We start from the raw sequence: 18,105 nt of genomic DNA on the forward strand, positions 1-18,105 counted from the left end.
TGAGAGAGAGAGAGAGAGAGAGAGAGAGAGAGAGAGAGAGAGAGAGAGAGAGAGAGAGAGAGAGAGAGAGAGAGAGAGAGAGAGAGAGAGAGAGAGAGAGAGAGAGAGAGAGAGAGAGAGAGAGAGAGAGAGAGAGAGAGAGGAGTTATTACTTCAATTTTGGTAACCCTCAAAAAACAAACCTCTCTAGCTAGCCTAGAGTATTGTAACCTCCCAGCTCTCCATGCTGACTAACCCTCTATATTGTTATAGATTCCGAGGGTGTGCATCTCCTAATTCTAATCAGCATCGTTTCGCCACTTACGCTTTCACGATTCTCAATCTCGCTGCACTGTCTCAGCGGAGCCTGCTCTTGCCAATCAACACAATTAAATCAGATTCAGAATTCCTAAATCACATCAAAAAAATGCAAACGGGTCTCATCTTTGTGGTTTGAAAATATGACTCCTCTAACATTACTCGTGTATATCAGGGCTCGTAAAGAAAAGTACGTAGTAACAGTAATTTCATGTGTGTGGTACAATCAATGAATAATTGAATACATTATGCATGGGAACAACCTTCATGGAAAATAGGAGCAATAGTGCTATTACTAAAGAGAGGTGAAGTTACCTTTGTCCAGTACTGAGGGTCCATCTTCCTTGAAACGACTACGATCCTCTGCATTGCCATTGCATAGGCATAGTCTGCTCTTTTACATTTCTTCCCTTTATCACTCACAAACCTCTTGTAAGTAGTCAAAGTATCCCCACTATTTCCGTCCTTAACATCCTCCAAGAAATAAGTGATTGGCTGCTCACACGGGTTGGAGCTCACGGGTCGGGTGTTGAACGTGAAGGGTCCATTAGTCCAACTCCGCCACGTCTTGAACGTCTGCAACGGCGTCTGAAGTTCAAGAGCCGACACCATTGAGGGGTAGAGCTGAATGGTGTAGCCCCATGAAATGGACACTGTCCATTGGCGCCTCCGGTCGTAGCAGAAGCTCTGTTGTAGGATCCGGGACGGGTCAACTCGGTATGCATGGACGAGGGACTTGACGGAGTCTAGATGGGTCTGGTCGGGGAAAATGGGTTCCAAGGCGTCAATGTGGTGAAGGGAAAGCAGTGGTGCCAATGGGTGAGCCGCTAAAACACCATACGGATCACCTCTGATGTCAAACTGAAAAATCACAATATACCAAACGGGTCATGTTCCCATTTTTTGAAAGAAAAACTAAACCCTAACCCTAGATAACATTCTTCCAGTTAATAATTACACCATATTAGAAGTGCTAAGTTCCAGTTACATAGACCCGAAAACAGCAAAAGTGTTCAAGATGTAAAATCCAATACTAGGGTAATGAGATTCGTACACTCCATTACATGTATTCATGTACAACGCAGTAGGTACTTAACACAACCGTGAGAGCCAATTAAAGATACTATGTGGGAAAAGTTACTGTTGTCTCTAGAATCTTTCTGGAGACTCTGCCACGAAACTGAATGCAAATGCAACACTCCAAAGAAAGCACGAACTGGTGTACAGTGGGTTAGAACGGTTAGGGCGACCGTCTTTCCCTAGTTAATTAAGTGCAAAGTGTTCTAGGCCTGCAGTAAAGTAATGCCAAGTGTTCTGGATTCATGTGTTTAGCAGTAATTGAATATGGAATCGTGTTTTAGCTTATTCACTACCAATGAAAGAATATACATAGTTTTTATCTTCATAATTGTTTACGGTACATATCTTGCGGCTTTCTCAACAAAAAAACCAGAGGTGTCGATCAATAGGAGTTACTGTATTAAACCCTAAACCTAATGCAGGACACGTATCAAAAGTACGTACCTGGTGGAACCCACTCAGCTTCGTGAGAGGCACACCGATCTCGACCATGCAAGCCCACACCCTCTGATCAGAGCCGTACATATTGAAGTACCGGTCCAAACAGCCGTCCATCAGCTCCGCCAAACGCGCCGCCAGCGGGTAGCTGATGGCGAACCCGCCGCCGCCAAACGCCATGTCGTACGCGTGCATCACGTCCTGCTCGACGCTCTCCGAGTTCCCGCCAATGTAGTACATCTGGTTATGATCGTACTGTGATAGCACCGAGACCAAGTTGTCGGGGAAGAAGATCGTGTCGTCGTCTCCCATAACGAACCATCTCACGTTCTGCAGCCGGAGGTTAAAGCTGTCCACCACGATCCGGGCCATCCGGACCTCCGACTGGGAGTGCACGTACCTGAACTGGGTCCAGTTCTCCGACACCCGGTACGGGATATAAGCTGAAACGTCATTCTCCGGCTTCGAGTCCAGCCAGACGTAACCGCGTGTGGTGTTCGAGTTCCACCATGTTTCGGAGTAGGGGCACCGGTCACGCCACTTGTCGACGGAGCTGCCGAGACCGAACAGAATGTGGGAGATGTCGGTGGGTAGTTCGCTGTCATCGGTGGTGGTGGAGAAGACGGCGGAGACGGCGGTGCGGGCTCGGTTTCGGTCCAGGATGGGGAACCAGTTGGATTGGGGAGAGAAGGCGAAGCTCAGGGCGAGTGAGATTGAAGCGATCAGAGAGAGAATGAGGCCCACGCGCATGCACCGAACCAATAAATTACGTTTGGTTTTTTCCGGCAATGACACCAAGTTCGGTGCTTTGAGCTGCTCCAATCGGCTCGGACTCATTTCTTTTGCTTTTCCGTCCCCGGAAAGATTTCAATTTACGGGACTACCTGTCTGGCGGAAATTGTTGTCACATACAGGAAACCCAGAAAATCTCATCAGCATGATATTTCTCAGAATTTTTTTTTTTTTTTGTGTGGACAAGCAGAAGCTTTGGGCGGAATTCCCGGAGAGTGATAAAGTGTGATGAAAAATAATAATACAAAGGATACCAAACCAGAGGAAGTGAAATCAAGCGGGGTGGTGATATAATGATATATGCTCTTTAATTTTATATGAACCGCAAGAGCCTTGACCCTAAACACCAGGCCTCTCTGTAATGGGAGATAGATAGGCCTAGGCCTGGCATCTGAGCCCGTGACCCGTAAACCCGCCCGAAACCCGCACTGTAAAAGCCCGCACGAACCCGTTCATTTATTAAATTCGTGCTAAAAAAGCCCGCACGCAAAAAGCCCGTAAATTAACGGGCCTTGCGTGCAAAACCCATTGGAAACCATGGAACCCGTTTACTTCCAAACAAACCTACTTCGAGTCTTCGACCTTTCCGTCATTCACCAGAACGCAACTCTCTCTCTCTGGAACTCAACCGAATCTGAGCACAGCAACCTCCCATTCATTTCCGTCACCCAAATCCCAACTCTCTCTCTCTCTCTCTCTCTCTCTATATATATCTCTCATCTCTCTCTGCGCGCCCAATTTGTCAAGGTATTGCATGGATCTGTCTTTTGCTTTGGGTTTTCTTTGATTCCTTGCAGTCTTTGTATCTGTGTAATTGTGTAAATGGTGAACTGGGTTTGCTTCAATTTCTGGATTTGGTAATATGAACAGTCTTTTTCCTGTAACAGACGCCAGAGATAACCCAGAAAGCAAAGCAAAGCAAACAAAACTAGATACAGTTGCTTGCACGATCTCTGAAAGCAAAGAAGAATCTCACAATACCCAAAAAGGAGTGGCCTTTACTCTCGTGTCTTCATTCACATCATCTTCGGTTTCTTTTCTTGTTCGCTTTCTGGTTAAGCAGAGCCTTTAGCACAGAATCAAAAGGTCCGTTTTTTTTTTCCTTTTCTTTTCTCTACGCGTTTCTGAATCTTTGAGACCCTATTTATGTCCCTTTTGGCACATTTTGCAACATGGGTTTTGGTTTTCTCATACAAATCTCAACTGGGTTCGATCAATACTGTGATTTCGGTTATGGGTTTTTGCTGTAATGAAAGAAAGTTTCCGTCTTTGGGTTCTCAGGGTGCTCTGCTATTAAGGGTGCGTCGTCGTTTTGTTGTTTGATTGCTGGTTATGGCGTTTAGATTTTCTTTTCGTTTACTGATAACATGATTCTGGTTTTGCAAGTTGTGCTGTGAAATTGTATCCTAGTGTGATTGGTTTGTGTAAAGTTACAATCTTGGATGAGTGATTTGTGCTATCTAGGCTTGATTTTTTCGGGTTAGTTGTAGATGTCATAGAGGCGTTCCTCAATGTTTACATATAGTTTGCTTGGTTTGGGAGGTTTGGTAAATCTTTAAACTTGTTTTGATCTATAAATGCAAGTAGGGGTGGCTGCTTTTTGACTTTTAGTTTATCTCACTCTCACCCTGTAAAAGATTTAGAATATGAGTTGGTTGTGGGGAGTTTAGACTGTAAGATTATGATTGATCGATTTGGTATCAGTTTATAACGCTGTGGGATTGTTTGAGAGTTTTGGTGCTGCTGTTTCCTTTTTTCCTAAGTTGCCGACTGATTTTATTAGCTTATTTGTCCTGTTTCTTAGTGTGTTGCTTATAGGGTCAACTAGTTGAGTCCGCTTCCTACTTCATTATACAAAGAAAGTGATTATATTGGTGTAGGTTGTAATTAAGTGTTGCCAGCACATTTAACTTGAGTCTACCTCATTATATAAAGGAAGTGATTATGTTGTTGCAGGTTAAAGTAATAAGATGGTAAAGTTTGTTTTGAATTAAATTGGTAGATCATTTTTATGGCATGGCTGGTCTTTGGTGTTTAGTTGTAGATGAATTGGTTTATGGCCTGCAAAAGTAAAGAAAGCAATTGGTAGATCATTTTCATGGCATGGCTGGTCTGCGGTCTTTATACAAAGTATAAATAAAGAGGTAGCTAGCATAAAGTGCAACACTGTAAGAAGTCACTTTAATTTCTTTTTTTTGTAGATGAGTTTAAATGATGAGTCCCAATTTATATCTGTGGAGGAAAGAGGAGAAGATGCTACAACAAATGTACAAGGTGATGATTTGCCTTGATGAGTCCCAATTTAAATGATGAGTCCCAATTTAAATGATGAGTCCCAATTTCTACCGTTGCATCTGAATCGGCCTTTAGCATTGGCGGGAGAGTTTTAGATCAATACTGCAGCTCACTGTTGCCTGACACAGTTCAAGCTCTGCTTTGTACTCGAGATTGGATTTTTGGTAACAAAGGTAAGCTCAAAACAACTTGGTTCTATTCTCACTTTATCAATCTTTATGTTATTCTAATATTTTTCATTTTTGTTTGTTTATATTTTAGAAAAAGAGCGCGCTGAATTGGAGGATCTTACTGAAGACGTATTTGATTTGACATTGCAAGATAGATCTGGAGAAGGAGAAAGCCGCAATTAAGATGACTTAGACGTATTTTATTTAGTACATTAAAAATGTATTTTATTTAGTACATTAAAAATGTATTTTATTTAGTACATAAGTCTTATGTACATTAAAAAATTACATAAGTCTTAACGGATTTTTTTTTTTTTTAAATTAAAATTTTTTTTTAAATAAAAAAAAATAATTAAAAAAAAAATTTGTTAACGGGTTCTTAACTGGTTCCAATGGAAAACCTGCAAACCCGTCGGGTTAAGCCCGCGAAACCCGTTAACTTAACGGGTTTTTACTGGGTCGGCCCGTTAAAAACCCGACCCGTACCCGCACTATACCCGCCCGTTGCCAGGCCTAGATAGGCCAACCCAAACCACCCATTCAATATTGTCAGATTGTGCCAGGACTATTTTAACCCAAGCTCACCCCAGTTGTTCTTTTCTTTTCTCAAGGAATCATATTATAGACCAGCGATTGTTTTGTTGTAAATTCCATATCAATCCGGGGATGATACTTATGAGTTATGAACTTGTCATTGGCCTTTACATTGTGGATCTCTTGGAAAGTTTAGGCTGTGTTTAAGGAAAACTGAATTGGGAAAGAATTGAGTCGTACTTTCATTGTTAATAGAGGCCTCTTTATATAGAGGATTACAAGCATAGAGATAGAGTTATACATGAAAACATAATCGTACATTGATTGGATATCTTCTAAGACTCTCCGAGAATATCTCTAAACAACTAGAGCAAGTAACCTCGAGTTTGGGCCAGACACATATTCTGGATTTACTTGAACACTGCCCCTTGTGTCGCCCAAACGTGGTGCTCCTCTCGTTGCCTCATTAAAAACCTTGCCGAGTAACAAAAATCAAGTAGGCCAAAATAACCTCGGTCGAATGGAAAAAAGAGCGCAACACACCCTTTACGTTTCGAGACCATACATGTAGACACCTCCCCCTGATGTCTGAATCCCCCCCTGACGACTACAGTCATTGGAATTCGGATAACTTCTGCAAATGATGCTACCAACATGTTTCTCGAAAGTGGAATTTAGGCAATGACTTAGTGAGCAAACTTGCTGCACTGTCCTCAGATTGAACCTCGTTCACTTTGATCTTGAGGAGAGTTTGTTGTTGCTGATTATACTTGGTGTGGTCGCTTTTGATGTAGCCTTGCTTCAAAACATACAACATTATCCTATATGCTCGTAGGCTCATCTGTGGTAGACTTCAAACCACAATTTTTTTGAACATGCATAATTATCGATCCAATCCATATACATTCACGAACCACTTTGTGAAGAACAATAATCTCTGCATTGTTCGAAGATATAGCGACTAGGGTCTGTTCTGTAGACTTCCAAGATATCAAGGTCTTTACCCATGGTGAACACTTAACCAGTTTGGGAATGACCTTTGCATGAGTCAGAGAGATACCCAACATCAGCAAAACCTTCAGAAACACATGTCGTTTTGGGATGGGGATAATGGACGCAAGCCAGTGTTGGTGGCGTTCCTAGTGTGTGATGGGTCTAAATCCATCATCTATTTGTAGGGATATAACAAGTCTATATCAATCATACATCTCAAGTATTGAAAGATATCTTTTACACCAATCTAATGACATCGCGTTGGCGCAGAGCTATATCTAGCTAACAAGTTCATGGCAAATGAGATGTCTGGTCTTGTGCATTGAGCTAAGTACAATAATGTGACTATTGTACTCAAGTAAGACACTTCTGCCTCTAGTACATCTTCATTATCATCCTTTTAATGAAAATGATCATTTTCAGGATCAAGACTACGAACGATCATGGGGGTGCTTGAAAGCTTGACCTTGTCAAAATGCTTAAGAATCTATCGACACGATGCTCAAGTTCCAAACCGAGACATAATTGTGTTCCCCCATACTCCTTCATCTAAAAATCGGATTTCTAGTGTTCAGCGGTTTCCCTTAACTCTTTAAGGGCTTTTAATGAAGATCATGTCCAACATGAATCGCGATAGAATCTGAAATTTATTATGGAAACGCATGAGCATATCCCTTTCCAATCATGTAGTCACTTTAGTAAGCATTCCAACCTTATTGTAAATGCGCTCCGTGATCTAGAGCCACTTGACTTGGGTAAATGAAATTCACCATGAAGCTTCATATATATTCCGTATCTAAATCCCATATATTAGTGACCACATTTGTAAGCTGCATGTTCAGTTATTCAGAAGCTACCAAACTAACAAGGTAGTGGAGTGCAATGACATCCATTACGAGAGAATATGTCTCATCGTAGTTGATTCCACGGCGTTTTGTGAGAAGCCTTGCACCATAAGGTGAGATTGTCATCTCTTTTTCTCATCACGCTTTCTAACGAATACCCATTAGTTAATAGGTTTTATGTTAGGAGATGTTGGCATCACTGGCTCAAAAACCTTCCTCTTCGTTAGAGAATCCAACTTAACATGGATCACATCTTTCCATTTATGCCAAATCTCTCTACGTTGGCATTCATTCATCAACGGAGTGTGGTTCGGTATCATCGGACTCAACAAACTCATGTGCAACGAAGTGCATGACTACATCATCAATTATGATGGAGTTTCTATCCCACGTCTCATGTACACTAGTGTAATTTTCATAGAGCTCTATATTCTCATAAATAGGTTCTGACGTTGAGGCGTCCCCCAACGATAACCATAACCTGGAAGATTCTCATGACACGAATTTTTGAGTGTCGATGATCCAAGGATTAGGTTGTGCCAAAGCATCCTTCGAACCCACGGGCCTCCCATGCATCCTAGCTGGGGCCATGACCTGTAACTCCAGAGTGCCACTCTCATTAGTGTTGGCACCATACATACCTCTGTATAGGGTGGCGCTACGTCCTCTCGTAGGGACGTCCTTCCTTGCAGGCATGTTTGCAGCATATTTGTGTGATCTAGTCACTTTAGTAGGGATCGAGATGAGACATAGTAGGGACAGGCTACGACAATTCCTGTCGTTCTTGCTGAACATTCGTGCTCTTATCTCCCCTTAACGACCGGAAGACTGTCTCATCAAAGTAACAACCCCCAAATCTAGCGGTAAGGAGATCACCTTGTAAGGGCATTAAGTGCCGGACGATTGTTGGAGTCTCAAATCCAACGTAGTTGCCCATTCTTCTGTACGGACCCATCATAGAGCGTTGTGGCGGCGCAATGGCACACTCAAATATGCGTAAGTACGATACTTGTACCCAGTCACTAGCTGTAATGCAAAACAATGGTAGTCGTCTAACTTCTTTACAAGGATCTCGAATTATAGTTCTTCACAAGGATGTTGTCATGCTTTTCAGCGACATTCATAGCTCCAATGAGCTCATGAAACCTTATGATTTGTCTTGCAGTAACATCGATTCGATAGTTCTTATCAACCATCAATGCAAAGACGGGGAAGGTAGAGAGAGTCTTCTCAATCAACATCGCATTTGTGATCTCTTTACGACATAATTTCATTAAGAATTTAATGCAAAGTGCTTCCGAGTTGTAGTCAAGAACTGACTTGAAATCACAGAAGCGGAGGCTATGCCATCTCACTTCTAGGTCAGGAAGCAGGGAGTCATGGAAGTTGCCAACTCTTTCATCGAGTGAGACCCACAGCCTCCTGGGGTCTTCTTCATTCATACACTTGTACTGGAGCGGATCATCCATATGACGAGTCATTAGGATGATGGCTTTCTCCTTATTTGCCTCTAAAGCTGCTCTATTGGCTTCCAAAGCTTGAACTTGCTCAACAGTTAGCACGTCCTGACTAGGCTCGAGAATAGTATCTAGGATTCCATCGGCCTTGAGATGCTGGCGGACATCACAAACCCACCTGTGATATCCAGAGCCAGTTGTTCCCAATGGAGCAAAGTCCAATTTGTTCAGGTTACTCATCCTCAAAGAGAACAAGAAATTAGAGTTAGTTTCGGAGCGTAAAAGGCTACCACGAAAACAAATAAAATTTCTGAGCGTAGTCGTTTACAAGAAATTCGATTCCAAGAGGGGTTGGATTAAATCGAAACAATGATGTTTGCGGTTGATCGTTTTATCTCAACAAACTCTAAGTTTGGAGAACTCTACAAGCTCCAAGCTTGGAGTGAGCACAAACCCTCACAGTTCAGCTTAATTTGGTCTCCCCTTTGATAAAGAAAGGGGGATAGAAGAAGGGATGTTGCAAGTCCCTGAAAAAGAAGAGAAATTGAATGTAAAAACTCTTTAAAAAAAAAAGGGAACCTTTAGAAAAAAAAAAACCTCTAAATATGTCGCCGGATAATTTGGCAGGAAAAAGGTTGTCGGAAATTGGCCGGGAAAAGGTTGACTGGTGGTTGACCGAGGTGCTGACGTGGCAGCCGGTTGCTGACGTGGCAGCCGGTTGCTGACGTGGCAATCAGACGCTGACGTCAGTGGGCTGACTGAACGATGTCGTGGCTCGAGTTCTGGGCTGACGTCAATGGGCCTTGGGCTGCTGGGCTTCAGTTTCTGGGCTCACACGTGGGTCCGGCTCATTGCTTCTGGGCTTTGGGCTGGATTGGGCTTTGAACAGAATAGGGTTGCCGGCAGTTTGGGGTGCAGGTACTTCAGGCAGGCGGTTCGGGTATTTCTAGGCCGGTTCCCAGAATCTGGGGACGAGGTGCAGCTACTGATAAAAGTTGGCAGTGGAAGGTGGACGAGAAGATGGCAAACCAGGCAGGAGATATTCGGATTCTTCTTCGGAGGCTGGATTGGTCACTTCCGGTGGCCGGTTCAGGTCAATTCCGGCCGGTTTTGGGGACAGCACCGCCGGTTCTGGGCTCCTGGAAGTGAAAGCTTCTAGGTGGGGGGCGGTGGTTCCTGGGATTTGAAGGCTACGAATTTAGGATTTCAGGATTAGAGATTAGTGCTGATAACGTGTTTAAGGAAAACTGAATTGGGAGAAAATTGAGTCGTACTTTCATTGATAATAGGGGCATCTTTATATAGAGGATTACAAGCATAAAGATAGAGTTGTATATGAAAACATAATCGTACATTGATTGGATATCTCCTAAGATTCTCCGAGGATATCTCTAATATAAACTCTATTTCAACTAGAGCAAGTAATCTCGAGTTTGGGCTAGACACATATTCTGGATTTACCTGAACAGGCTGTACTTTTTCTTTTTTCATCTGGCATTTACTACTACATGAAGGATAAATAAACAAAAACAAAAACATCTTTGTACCTTGTATTAGTTATTTTTCTGTTTGAATTGGACAATGCTGTAATGTATTGGACTTCAAGGACATTTTTTCCATTGCGTTTGTTAATGTTTAAAGTTCAGCGGTAGCTAAACCTTTGCTAAAGCTGGTCCGATGGGCGGACTGCTATCTATGATACTCTTTAGAGCTCCCGCTACCTGTCAAGTGAAATACAGAGGGCGTCAAAGGGAGACCGCGCTGGGTGGTCTTCTCTTCTCCGATGCCTAAGTTAGTCAATGTATTTGTGTTGACAAAGTAAAAGTATGTAAGTATTAAATGCGTAATCAATGAGGAGAGAAGAGAGAACCTTTTATAGGTGAAGAAGGAGCTGATCTTCTTCATATTTTCGATGTGGGACTGACATGCTTCAGTCCCCAGCTTCTGGAGCTTCTGATGTTGTCTTGGTGCGGCGCGTGGCGGTGCATCAGCGGTGATCTGGGGGCAAGTCGAGGCTCAGGCGGTAGCCTACTTGGCTGTGTTCCTGTAGGTCACTCATTTGGCAGGAGTTGGTACCGCTAGCGGTAGCATGAGCGTGGCTCATTATAACTAATTATGCTTGCAAATGCCTATGTAAGTATAGCGTCTTACATAGATTGAGATTTTGGTTGCGTATGGTCAACATAGGCCGAGGCTGAGGTGAGTCAGTTGTACTCTTATCTGCTCCATTGCTATTAATACCATTGTTGGCGACTTGGCGTCATCACCTTTCATCAGGTATGGGGTCTTACAGTTGCTGCAATTACAGATTTTCAGTGCCGTGAGGTCACCTTAGTCTCAGTCATTAACAATTATACCTTTCGTTGCCATCACCAACACAATAATAAACTGCTTTTAGCTTTCACTTACCTATAGATATTGTGTTGACTCCACTCAAAGAATAGCAAAAGGCAACACATTAAACCATCTAATGCGGTACTCTTCGTGCGATGATGAGATTGGCCAAGGCCCATTTGCAATTTTCTTTGAACTCCCATTAGTACTTGTTTGATAGTTTTATGAGAAATATGTAATTGTCGATTTGACTTTTGTCAATTAATTTTAACTAGGTTGTTTTAAACTTATAAGATTCGCGCTGTGCACAAATGATGCTTTCGAGCATTTTCAACCAACCATTTCCATATGAGCTTTGGCACCTTCTAACATAATGAAAGTTACACTTGTGGGCAAATGCTGTGTGGATGGAACTTGTGCAAATTCGTGTGCCTCAAGGCCTATGGTGCGGTTTAGCCACACTTGGCCACAATATGCAAGTGCATCTGGAGTGGATAAGCTTGCTTTGGTCTCAAATACTATTATCAAATAACACTTGCCATAGATGTGAGGGCAAGTGCTCTATCATTGAAAGTTGAAACTAGTAAGTCACTAATAAAAGAAAAGAGAGACGGAGAAAAAGAAAGAATGAAACAAAAGGGAGTTATTACTTCCAAGTGTGGTCTAATCTACCCTTACCATGTTACAGAAATGAAACAATGGCTTATGGGTGCTAATCTATAAGCAGTATATGCTAATCCCCCCAAAACAAACCTCTCCAGCCTAGAGTATTGTAATCTCACAGCCCTCCGTCCTGATTAACCCTCTATATTGTTATAGATTCCGAGGGTCTACATCTCCTAATTTTAATCATCATCGTTCCGCCCCTTAAGCTTGCACGATTCTTAATCTCGCTGCACTGTCTACGCGGAGCCAGCTCCTGCCAATCAACACAATCAAATTAGAGTCGGAATTCCTATATCATATCGAAAAACTGCAAATGGAGTCTTATCCTTGTGATTTGAAAAAGTGATCCCTCTAAAATTACCCGTGTATATATATTAGGGCTCGTAGAAAAAAAATTAGTAACAATAATTTCATGTGTGTGTACAATCAATCAATACATTATGCATGGGACCAAAGTGTGTGGAAAAATAGGAGCAATAATATTGCTAGTCCTAAAGAGAGGTGAAGTTACCTTTGTCCAGTACTGAGGGTCCATCTTCCTTGAGAGAACTACGATCCTCTGCATTGCCATTGCATGATGATAGTCTGTTCTATTACATTCCCTCTCTTTATGACCGAACCTCTTGTAAGTGGTCAAAGTATTCCCACTCTTGCCGTCCTTAACATGCTCCAAAAAATAAGTGATTGGCCGCTCACACGGGTTGGAACTCACTGGTCGGGTATTGAACGTGAAGGGTCCATCAGCCCAACTCCGCCACGTCTTGAACGTTTGCAACGGCCTTCGAAGATCAAGAGCCGACACCATTGTGGGGTAGAGCTGAAGGGTGTAGCCCCATGAAATGGACACTGTCCATTTACGCCTCCGGTCATAGCAGACACTTTGTTGTAGGATCCGAGGTGGGTCAACCCGGTATGCATGGACGAGGGACTTGATCGAGTCTAGATGGGTCTGGTTGGGGAAAATGGGTGCCAAGGCGTCAATGTGGTGAAGGGACAATAGTGGTGCCAATGGGTGAGCCGCTAAAACACCATAAGGATCACCTCTGATGTCAAACTGAAAATTTACAATATACCAATCGGGTCATGTTCACATCCTTGAAAGAAAGCAAAAAGAAACTAAACCCTAACCCTAGATAACATTTTTTGAGTTAATAGTCACATGATATCGAAAGTGTTAAATTCTAGTTACATAGCTAGATCCGAACATAGAAGAGTTCAAGATGTGAAATCTAATACTACAATAGTGAGATTCGCAATCTCCGGCACGTGTTCATACTCAACGCAATTGGATCGGATTTCACATCTTGTGTTGTCTCTAAAATCTTTCTAGAGACTCTGCTTACCAAAAAAAAAAATCTTTCTAGAGACTCTGCCACCAATCATCATTCCTTACTGTAGTCAAAATGGAAGAGCATCTTCGGTGAAACTGAATACAAACGCAAGACTCCAATGAAGGCACGAACTGGTATACAGTGGTTTCTTAGAATGGTTAGGGCGACCGACAGGTGGAAGAAACAGGAGCAACCTAATCTTAAGTGCTCTATAATCGACACGAAATCGGGTACTAATATTCCAAACGCTGAAGAAAGTAAAGTGCTTAAAGACAACCATCGGGATTTGATTCATGGTCATTATGTTCTAGGCCACCAACACTAATCTTTGTCATAACAAAGTAGTGCAGAATATTCATAAAGAAAGCAACATCATGAGGAATAAAGCTAGTTCTGGACACGTAGCACTTTCTTTTGAAACTTTGTGAAACATGACAAAGCACAACCACATGCTAGCATTCAACATATAGTATTGATTATTGGTACATGCATGGACCAACTATAAAACCTAACCTCAATCAGTAGCACCGGGTTGCAGGGTAATTTTTAACGTGTGGTTATAATATTCACACTTTGGACCGATTGTGTAATATGTTAGTACTTCGTTGTGCACATATCGTCCTCAACCTAGTCACATTTTTCCCCCTATTTTAAGTGGAAAGGCCTGCAGTGTTATCTTTGTAAATTGTTTACATTATATATCTCGCTGATTTAAGGAAGTGTCATTAGAACAAGGAGTTATCGTACTAACTCTACAATGAAAATAAGATGTTCGATTAATTAACTTAACCAAGTAAAATATTCTGGTTCTAATGGGAAGGTCTTTTAGATCATTTTGAATCTCTTCTATCTATCAATCTACAAACATTTTCAAATGTTTTACACCATACTCCGGAATAGACAATATTCCGAACTTTTAACCCCCATCACATGTTCCAAGCAAAATGCAAATTCTCCTACCATTCATTTGTCTGTAGTTCAGACTTCATCGATCAAAGTCGATCGAGCAACTGTTGGGTTATCACCTTACTGTTATTCTGTTCCAACTTCCAACAAATTTGACTCAAGTCCAACCAAACAGTATTTTGTAATTACTGTACCCAAAACCCGCCATACACGTGGCAGAAACCCACCGGACTGTGAACGTTAAGGATTCAAATTTGCTAACCATTTTTATTTTGTGGTGATATTACGACCTAATTAAAACTTGCCACATCATGTAGAATTAACTTAATACTTAAAATTTATTTGTTTAATAAAATATCATAATTAACTATAATTATGTATTATAACACATAGCAGTTTTATATTGGAAATTATTCTATGCACCGACGGTGTAAGTGACTCAACCCTTATAAAATAATCTCAACCCTTGATATTTATTATCAATTTTATTTTTAATAAACAAAAAGTGTATTTAATACAATCTAACCATTCATTTATGTTGGTGCAAGTGCACGGCGGTGCTCTGAATAATCTCTCGTTTTATATTGAGTGGTGGTATCACTACTAAAGTATTAGTGATGAGCAGATTTGAATCCGAACGTTAAGAACGACAAAAAAAGACCTCGTTTTGACTGACCGACTTGACTTGCAAGTCTTGCCAAGCAAGTAATAAATCAAACCAAATCGAACACTAAAACGCACGACACGTATCAAAAGTACGTACCTGGTGGAACCCACCCAGCTGCGTGAGAGACACACCTGTCTCGCTCACGCAGGCCCACACCCTCTGATCGGAGCCGTACATGTTGTAGTACCGTTCCAAACACCCGTCCATCAGCTCCGCCAGACGCGCCGCCAGCGGGTAGCTGATGGCGAACCCGCCGCCGCCGAACGCCATGTCGTACGCGTGCATCACGTCCTGCTCGACGCTCTCCGAGTTCCCGCCAATGTAGTACATCCGGTTATGGTCGTAACGTGACAGCACCGAGACCAAGTTGTGGGGGAAGAACACCGTGTCGTCGTCTCCCATCACGAACCACCTCACGTTCGGCAGCCGGAGGTTGAAGCTGTCCACCACGACCCGGGCGATCCGGACCGCCGACTGCGAGTGGCTGTACTTGAACCGGGTCCAGTTTCCCGACACCCGGTACGGGATATAATAAGCCGACACGTTAGTTAAGTTCTCGGGTTTCGCGTCCAGCCAAACGTATCCGCGTGTTGTGTTCCGGTCCCACCATGCTTCGGCGTAGCGGCTCCGATCGCGCCACGTGTTGACGGAGCTGCCGATGCTGAAGAGAATGTGGGAGATGTTGGTGGGGGGTTCGCTGTCGACGCCGGTGGTGGAGAAGATGGAGGTAGCGGAGCGGGTTCGGTTCCGGTCGAGGAGGGGAAACCAGTGGGATTGGGAAGAGAAGGCGGAGCAGAGGCCGAGTGCGATTGACGCGATCAGACAGAGGATGAGTCCCACGCGCATGCAGCGGACCAATAAAGCCTTGGTTTTTTCCGGCAATGCCACCAAGGTCGGAGGTTTAAGCTGCTCCAACCGGCTTCCACTTATTAGCTGCTCCAATCGGCTTCGACTCATTTTTCTGTATTCTTTTGCTTTCAGTCGCCGGAAGATTGTGAATTTACGAAACTTGGCGTCTGGCCGATAATGTTGTCACATACGCCCAGACAAGTTTCTCAGGAAAATCAGAGAATCTCAGAATGGTATCTCTCAGAAGCTTTTCTTTTTTTTGGGACGAGCAGAAGCTTTGGGTTTAAGTAGGAGGAGGATGAGAGAAGTGGGTGGGAATTCCTGGAGAATGACAAAGTGTGAAGAAAAAAATAGTAATAACAACAAAGGAAGCCAAATCCAGAGGAAGTGAAATTAAGCAAGGTTATGGTATATGCTAGCTGTTTTTTCACAGCTTGGGTTTAATTGGTGATTGCGGCTGGCTTTTTTACAGTTTACAGAAAGGAAAAACAAAAAAAAAGGATAGTACTTATGCTGGCAATATGCGTAAATGTAGGGGTATCATTCATCATCGTTTCTATAAATGACCGGCGATGATCTAAATGCATGTGTAAAATTCGTAAATATAAAGGAGCTAGTAAATTATCCTCAGAAAAACAAGCAGTCTATAATTATTCAACAGTAGTCAGATAAGGTTGTACAACTAATTAATATCTTACTTAAACATGTTTCATTATTTCAGTTGTGGAAGGGGTGAACAGAGAAAGCTCCATTTTGCTTTGTTTAACATCCATCATTCACTGTTTTTGACTGGACATAGTGTTTGAGCCTAAAAGTATTTTTGGCAAGATCTTTTGGTGGATTTGATCCAGTGTGCCGATATCTGCAGCTCAAAAATAAGCCTATTTGGGTTTGGGATATAGCTTCGCCCATTCCGTGATGCATAAGGAAAACGAAGCCTTATTAGAATCAAGTAGCAGAAATTGAATAGGAAACTTCAATCAATAATCCTTCTAAAGCAAGGAACAGTCAAAACCCTAGGTGTATAAATACCAGGGTTAAAGGACAAAGGAAAAACCTCTCTCTCGAATCAATCAATCCCAGCGATTACAAAGCCTCCCCGGAGCAAACCTTCAACCTTGTTGAAACCCAGCGACCGTACTTCCAGTCCTAGTCTCTCTGAGCCGACTACCAGTGCTACTGCCACCGATACTACCAGCGAAGCAAGGGTAACGCCCTCGCAACCCAGCGAAGCTAAAGTCACGCATTAGCAAAACCCGTGCTTTCTCCAAACTTCCCAGTGTTTGCTCTGCTCAGCCTACAACGTTGAGTATCGATTCGGTGACGCGAAGATATCACATCGTCTTTATCCGTAAGGCAAGAAATCCTTTCTCGGAATGCTAGAGAAGAACCTTGTGGCGAGGTTGGTGCTCTCCTCGTCCACAACGCTTGAAGAAGAAGTCAGGTCAAGGGACTCCCCAGACGACTGCACCCCACGGTGCTGGCACGCCTGCGCACACGCTCAAAAGAGACAGCTTGCACGCCAACTGGTTTTGGAGCCAAACACATAGGTCGGAGTCTCATACAAACCCAGCTAATGGAATTATGGGGGAACCTGACTTGCTCTAAACATTTGAATAGTTTGATAAAGAATGTGATTAAGGATCAAACGCGTGTCTCTACATAAACAGGATTGCGTTTTATTTAATTGCCTTATCTCAATTTAAAATAAAACTGCAGGCCCCTCAATACTAGGTTTCATATTTAGTTCATGGTTTGAAGCATTATCGAATATCTTGACCGTCTGTGTAATCTTTGCATGGAGTTATGGCAAAGGATCACAAGAAGCAAAACAAACAAGGGATGGGCATGACGTGTTGTTGATAACATAGGTATTAGCGATGCAAGCCCCATTGATCTAAGATTTTGTGCGAATGTAGTAAATGACGGGTTCGTAAAGTTTTTAAGTTGTTTTGGCTGTATAGAGTTTATTTTAGATAAATTGTGGAACACTTTGTCTCTGCTGTTTCAGCATACATACGTTCAAATCACAACTTTTTGTTTATGCTGAAACCCTACAAACTAATACTATCCTCTAATTACAGTCATGTTCACTTCTTTAGTGAATTTCAAATTTTATTGTGTTCAACTGCAGTTGGATTTAAATCACAAGATATGTTGGAAAATACGATTTTCTTCACTATAATTTACTGTTAAATCTAGATCTAACGGTAAGGTGAGTAATCACAAGATAAGTTGGAATTTACAAGTTCCACTATTATTTACTGTTAGGTCTAGATCTAACAGTAGTTAAGTAGGTAAACATTGTTAGAATCAACATGGACTTGTCACACATTAACATATATAAATTGATAATTAGCTTAATGTCAAAACTAGTTCAACATGGACACAAACTGTAAATCAATATTGTAACTTAATGAAAGAGTGTATCAATTCATTAAGGTAAGTGAT

At 42.3% G+C, this 18,105-nt stretch overlaps 2 protein-coding genes across 2 annotated transcripts; both read right to left on the bottom strand.

The window, feature by feature from the left end:
• Positions 1 to 208: 208 nt before the first annotated feature.
• LOC112182643 lies at positions 209 to 2,813 on the bottom strand. The gene is made up of 3 exons (XM_024321158.2): positions 1,822 to 2,813; positions 613 to 1,158; positions 209 to 346 (listed from the first exon to the last, which is right to left on the bottom strand). The coding sequence occupies exons 1-3, from the start codon at positions 2,650 to 2,652 to the stop codon at positions 239 to 241; spliced, it is 1,485 nt and encodes a 494-aa protein (XP_024176926.1). The 5' UTR covers positions 2,653 to 2,813; the 3' UTR covers positions 209 to 238.
• A 9,047-nt stretch (positions 2,814 to 11,860) lies between these two features.
• On the bottom strand, positions 11,861 to 16,078 carry LOC112176466. Its single transcript, XM_024314404.2, has 3 exons — positions 14,902 to 16,078; positions 12,413 to 12,955; positions 11,861 to 12,154 (listed from the first exon to the last, which is right to left on the bottom strand). Exons 1-3 carry the CDS (start codon positions 15,760 to 15,762, stop codon positions 12,041 to 12,043), a joined length of 1,518 nt encoding a protein of 505 aa, XP_024170172.1. The 5' UTR covers positions 15,763 to 16,078; the 3' UTR covers positions 11,861 to 12,040.
• Positions 16,079 to 18,105: the final 2,027 nt, after the last annotated feature.

The sequence above is a fragment of the Rosa chinensis genome, chromosome 1 (genome assembly GCF_002994745.2).
Source record: "Rosa chinensis cultivar Old Blush chromosome 1, RchiOBHm-V2, whole genome shotgun sequence".
Classification (NCBI taxonomy): Eukaryota; Viridiplantae; Streptophyta; class Magnoliopsida; order Rosales; family Rosaceae; genus Rosa; species Rosa chinensis.